The sequence below is a fragment of the Papaver somniferum genome, chromosome 6 (assembly GCF_003573695.1).
Source record: "Papaver somniferum cultivar HN1 chromosome 6, ASM357369v1, whole genome shotgun sequence".
NCBI classification, from domain to species: Eukaryota; Viridiplantae; Streptophyta; class Magnoliopsida; order Ranunculales; family Papaveraceae; genus Papaver; species Papaver somniferum.
In genome coordinates, this window is record NC_039363.1 from 131,008,743 (window position 1) to 131,014,701 (window position 5,959).

General features: G+C 33.7%; 1 protein-coding gene across 1 annotated transcript; it reads left to right on the forward strand.

Moving 5' to 3' along the window:
• Positions 1–259: 259 nt before the first annotated feature.
• Positions 260–2,854, forward strand: LOC113291495 (uncharacterized protein DDB_G0290685-like). Its single transcript, XM_026541021.1, has 3 exons — positions 260–343; positions 1,301–1,805; positions 1,893–2,854. The coding sequence occupies exons 1-3, from the start codon at positions 260–262 to the stop codon at positions 2,852–2,854; spliced, it is 1,551 nt and encodes a 516-aa protein (XP_026396806.1).
• The last annotated feature ends 3,105 nt before the right edge of the window (positions 2,855–5,959 follow it).

Here is a 5,959-nt window from a genome sequence, read left to right on the forward strand (position 1 = left end):
AAAGAAAATCAATTAATCCAAACATTATTTATTTTCTTGAAACAGAACTAATCAGAGACTATCCAATGAGAATCTAGGAGGCATTGCTATAAATAGAGCTCTGTTTCCCATTTAAATCTCATCAAGTTTCCACTATCTATCAAGTTAAGTTCTCTTTCTCTTTAAAAAGCAAGTCAATCTTATTTAGGAGGTCGACAAACTTTGGTAGAGAGAGAGAGAATTAACATATTTCAAGTTGAGTTGATCAGGTGAATTAGAAATGGCAAACCGTAGCGGCAGTATGTTTACTACGATCCTTTTTCTTGGTCTAATTGGGATGATGTGTTCATCCATTGTCCACGCGGTACGTATTCTATCTCCCTGTATTAGTCATTTTGTTAAAATCCATTGGCTAGCTGCTAGTACGTGTTGGAATGCATTTAAATACCATCCCTAAAGGTGAATTTTATATAATTATCGAGAGTTTTAGACATGTATTTTTCAGTTGTGTTGTGTTGTGAAAATAAAGCAGTTGGACATTTAGTAAACTACAACATATTATATGTTGCGAGACTAACAAAATGTAAATTTTGTTTGGTAAATCATTATGCTGAGATGTTGTTGATGGAACCAATGTCGAATATAGACATATTTTAATTATTATTTCGAAATACAATCTAATTAGAATAAAATAGGTTTTTTAATTCCAGTATTTTTAAATAAATATAATATTATTTTTCAGGTACTTTATTATTATTATGATATAATAATTTTATATTTACATTTTATCTATTATTGTTAGTGCTGTTACTATCATTATCATTATCATTATCACTATTTCAAAAGAAAAAGAGAGAAAGAAATCTGAAACTGGGAATATAAAAATAGATGTACAACATTCTACGATAAAAGACGTCTTTTCAAAGAAATAATAAGGTTAAAATAAAGAATCACTTAAATAAATTTAGGTGAGTGTGATTCCAATTCACGTTGAGCGTCATTAGGATTAATGCTCAACACTAAGTTTTAGGAGTGTCAATGCAAATAATATCTTAACGTTGTTTCTCTTGTCGCTTTAAAAGTTTTTACTACTAGGCTTGCATTTCCATGATCATGCTTTAAGTGGTTTGTTGGCATGAAACATGGAAGATGGAATTTTTCCATCATAAAACTTGCTCTCAGTATAGAATAGTTACTTTTTTCTCCCTCAAGTTTATCCTGCCCTTGTCATCAATTTCCATAAAAAAATTCGCATATATTCTTATTTTATTTTTTATCGGCATTTTGTGCTTCTGACAAGAGCATTTAAACACTCATACAGAGGCGATTAGGAGGTATAGATGTGCTCTCAAACAAAAACCAAGGTGGAGTAAATGTGATCGCCGGCAACAACAAAAATGGTGTAAATGTGCTTTCAGACAATAACCAAGGCGGAGTAAATGTGCTTTATGACAACAACCAAGGTGGAGTAAATGTGCTCTCGGATAAGAACCAAGGCGGAGTAAATGTGCTCTCCGATAACAACAAAAATGGTGTGAATGTGCTTTCAGACAACAACCAAAATGGAGTCAATGTACTCTCTGACAAGAACCAGGGTGGAGTTAATGTACTTTCTGATAACAACCAAGGCGGGGTGAATGTGCTCTCAGATAAGAACCAGGGAGGAGTAAATGTGCTCGCCGACCAAAACAAAGGAGGGGTTAATGTTATCTCTGACAATAACAACAATGGTGTAAATGTTCTTTCAAACAAGAACCAAGGCGGAGTAAATGTACTTTCTGACAAGAACCAAGGTGGAATGAATGTGCTTTCTGACAACAACCAAGGTGGAGTAAATGTGCTCGCCGACCAAAACAAATGAGGTGTCGATGTGCTCGCTGACAACAATTACAATGGTATAAATGTTCTTTCAGACAAAAACCAAAACGGAGTGAATGTACTTTCTGACAAGAACCAAGGTGGAGTAAATGTGCTTTCTGACAACAACAAAGGAGGAGTGAATGTTCTCTCAGATAAGAACCAAGGTGGAGTGAATGTGTTCGCAGACCAAAACAAAGGCGGTGTTAATGTGCTCGCTGACAACAACAACAATGGTGTAAATTTTCTTTCAGACAAAAACCAAAACGGAGTGAATGTACTTTCTGACAAGAACCAAGGCGGAGTGAATGTGCTCTCAGATAAGAACCAAGGTGGAGTAAATGTGCTCGCCGACCAAAACAAAGGAGGTGTTAATGTGCTCGCAGACAACAACAACAATGGTGTAAATGTGCTTTCAGACAAAAACCAAAACGGAGTGAATGTACTTTCTGACAAGAACCAAGGTGGAGTATATGTGCTTTCTGACAACAACAAAGGAGGAGTGAATGAGCTCTCCGATAAGAACCAAGGTCGCGTGAATGTGCTCACAGACAAAAATAAAGGCGGTGTTAATGTGCTCGCTGACGACAACAAAAATGGTGTGAATGTGATTTCAAACAAAAACCAAAACGAAGTGAATGTACTTTCTGACAAGAACCAAGGTGGGGTAAATGTCCTTTCTGACAACAACAAAGGCGGAGTGAATGTGCTCTCCAACAAGAACCAAGGGGGAGTAAATGTTCTATCAAACAAGAACCAAGATGGAGTAAATATTCTCGCAAACAAGAACCAAGGTGGAGTAAATGTGCTCGCCGACAAAAACAAAGGTGGAGTAAATGTACTTGCAAATGGAAATAAAGGTGGTGTTAACGTGCTCGCATACAAAAACAAAGGTGGTGTAAATTTACTCATAAACAAAAATGGAAGTGGTTCAGATGTTGTACCATACAAGAAAGACAATGGTGCAAATGTGACCGCAGATAACAACAACGGTGGTGAGTATGAACATCAATACTAATGTGCAAACACGTGTGTTTGCCTCCCCTAATATTATGTGGAGCTGGAATCAAAACCGATAAGGGTGATGGGAAAGTAAGAACGAAAAGACTGAAGGTTATAAGTTTTTAAGAGGATCACGATTCTTATGATATTTCTATTAAGTTCTTATGTTAGATGACCATCAAGTTTGTGCATTGAAGGGTTGTGAAACTATTTGTTTTTAGAGTTATAATTTTATTTTGTGAAGATGGTTGTTATTTGTTATGAAGTCTCATGGAAAAAAACAGTTGCGGCTATATTTTTGTATGGGGTTCTATCATTTTATGGGACGATAGAAATAGACGAGTGACTTAATTGTTGTCTTTCAACTTTTATTCATTTAAATGGGTTCTTACCCTTCGATAAAAACTAAGAGATCCAAAATATAAATGATGTTTTTCCAAATATAATTTGGATATTTAGAACCTGAAAAGGTTTTCTTGGGAGAGTTATTTTTTTTATTTACAATAAAAGGGAAACTAATCCTTTCAGAATACAATCATTCATACATCCAACGTAGGTAAGGATAATGTAGGAATAATATTTCACTAGTTCTGTCTGGGAGTTATATAGGTGATGAGATTTTTCATGCTCGTACTAACCCACTTATCACTGATCATTATTTTGATAAAGAACATTAAAAGAGTTTGTATATATATACTAATAAAATGAAGGATATTACTTTAAAGTTAATGAAGGTTCGGTTGGTAGTTTAAAAGGAGAGGCTACCTAGTACACCGCCAACTTTTTTATTCATTAACCTATATGGACAATTTCTAGTACAATCAATAAGTATAAATCAATAGTAAAAGATATTTATACTTAATTGTATATCAATGTCAACCTAGTGTGTACTCAAATTGTACAAAATGAATTTTAACAAGAACAAGTCTTGTAATTTATTTTTCAAGATAGGAATTCACAAGAACAAGTCTTGTAGGTTTTGTACACATCAAGTTAAAAACTATTTAAGTTGATTTTTATACTACTTGTGATATTACATTTATATAGAAAATGAAATAATGTGGAAACAAATAACATAAGACATTATAAATTTTGTTAACGGGAAAATTTCAATCTTGTAGAAAAACCTAGGACCTAGTTCAACTTGAACATTGCATTATGTTAAACTTCTATAAACACTAGCTTACAATCATGTTTAGGACTGGCATGTAGTTGAAACTGAATCAACCCTCCGAGCAATTTAGCTTCGGTCATGCTCCTTATGTCTTTTGGATCTAACAATCCTACGCACTTGATTTCCCTAGTTGACGTCCCTAATAGTCTTAGGAGTTGCTTCAACCTCATTAAAGGCTTTTATGATTATTTTACCTTTAACAGATAGCTTATTGATTTCCTTCAGAAATATATTCAATCAAGGTAATCGAAATGTGTTTGCTTATGAGAGATCTTCAAGAATAAATAATATATCAAGTAAACATCGATAATTATGATAACTTATCTCTTGAAAAGGTTATGGAGATGCCTAATAAATTCTACTACACAAAACCAATCTAAGAACAAATATGAATCTTATGGATTACAAAGTTTGAGACGAAGCGTACTTTATAATTTCTATCAATCTTATTTCCAAATCGATAGTTCTTGAATGGTCGTATAACAGAAGAGTCGGATCTTATTATATCAATAACCATCAGGTAAAATATAATATAACCGGGCTTCACGAATCCCTTAATGAAGACTTCAAAAGTGTTAACATAATTATGTTAATCTATCGAGGAAACCTAGGTATTTAAAGGGTGACTCTAACCGCAACTAGGACATAACTATCAGGATAAATATTTTAGGTTGCATACGTGTCCTCTATTAATAACGATGAACAAGGATGGGTAGCATACAATCAAAACTTAGTTATAAACTAGTTTCTGTGTTTAAAATTTAATTCGATACCAAGTGAACTAAACTTCTCAATATAGATTATCCAACTGATTCAGGAAAATAATCAGGGCTCTGTGTTGATGCAAGCGTTGTTCTTCACATGTTTTTGCTAAAGAAAACCCACCAACTAAATAACCACTAGGTAACTGCAATGACATATTGTTAAAAAAAACGTCACAAAAAGGCTTGAAGAGATGGGAACTCAAGTGATTTGATTCAAGAAGGAGAATAAGAAAGAAAAAGGGTTGATCTAACGAAACCATGCTCCCCCTATTTTTCGTCTTCTATTATTATTATTATTATTATTATTATCATGCTATTTTGGAATTTAATGGTTGCAACTTCCAACAAGACCAAAGCTACTAACTTTTTTTTTTCAAAATAAAAATTCATAAAAAAGAAAAGAAAAGACAACAACAGGGAGAGGTGTTAGAGCCCTGTTCACGCGAACACGCAAGGTTTGCTATCTCAAGCATGTTATCAATGTTAGATGTACAAAACTATGTCTTGATTTATAGTATACTAAGTCAAGTCTTAGAATAGGATTAGAGCATGGTAGTTGAGTATCAGAAATTACCTAATGCCCTTGAAAATTGAAAACTGAATGACAACAAAGACAACAATGAGGGCTTCATCAACAAAGGTATGTGGATACTAATTTCATTTGGAATTATTTTTTAATTCTACCTTTCTAATCCATCAAAACAAGTCCTCACGCTATGAAACGATTCCTATGATGGTAAATATACATATATGTATAGACTCGAGGATGGTTGAGCCCAAGAATTTAGTGAAAATGACCTTTATCCATGGAAAGGTCCTCATGTTATACTGGATGAGCATATGAATCCAACGAGCCAAGAATCACTCAATTCCGAGTTAGAATGAAGAAGTTTTGAGTGATTTATTAAAGCAACACTCATTATGTGTTGCAGTTCGTGAGTAAGAAACAATCCACGAATTGTTTGTTACGGTTCACAGACTAAACCGTAAAAATGTGACTATATGCCTTGAACTCCACACACAATTGGTTGTCATATAGTAAAGTGTGTGTGATGTTTTGAACCCCTACCTAAGTTGAATTGTAACTTATTTACTAAATATAAAATTTATGCTAGGTAATTATTTATTTAACTATTTATGCTAGAGTTGTAACTTAGGAAAGACTCTCAAAATAAGGAGAATC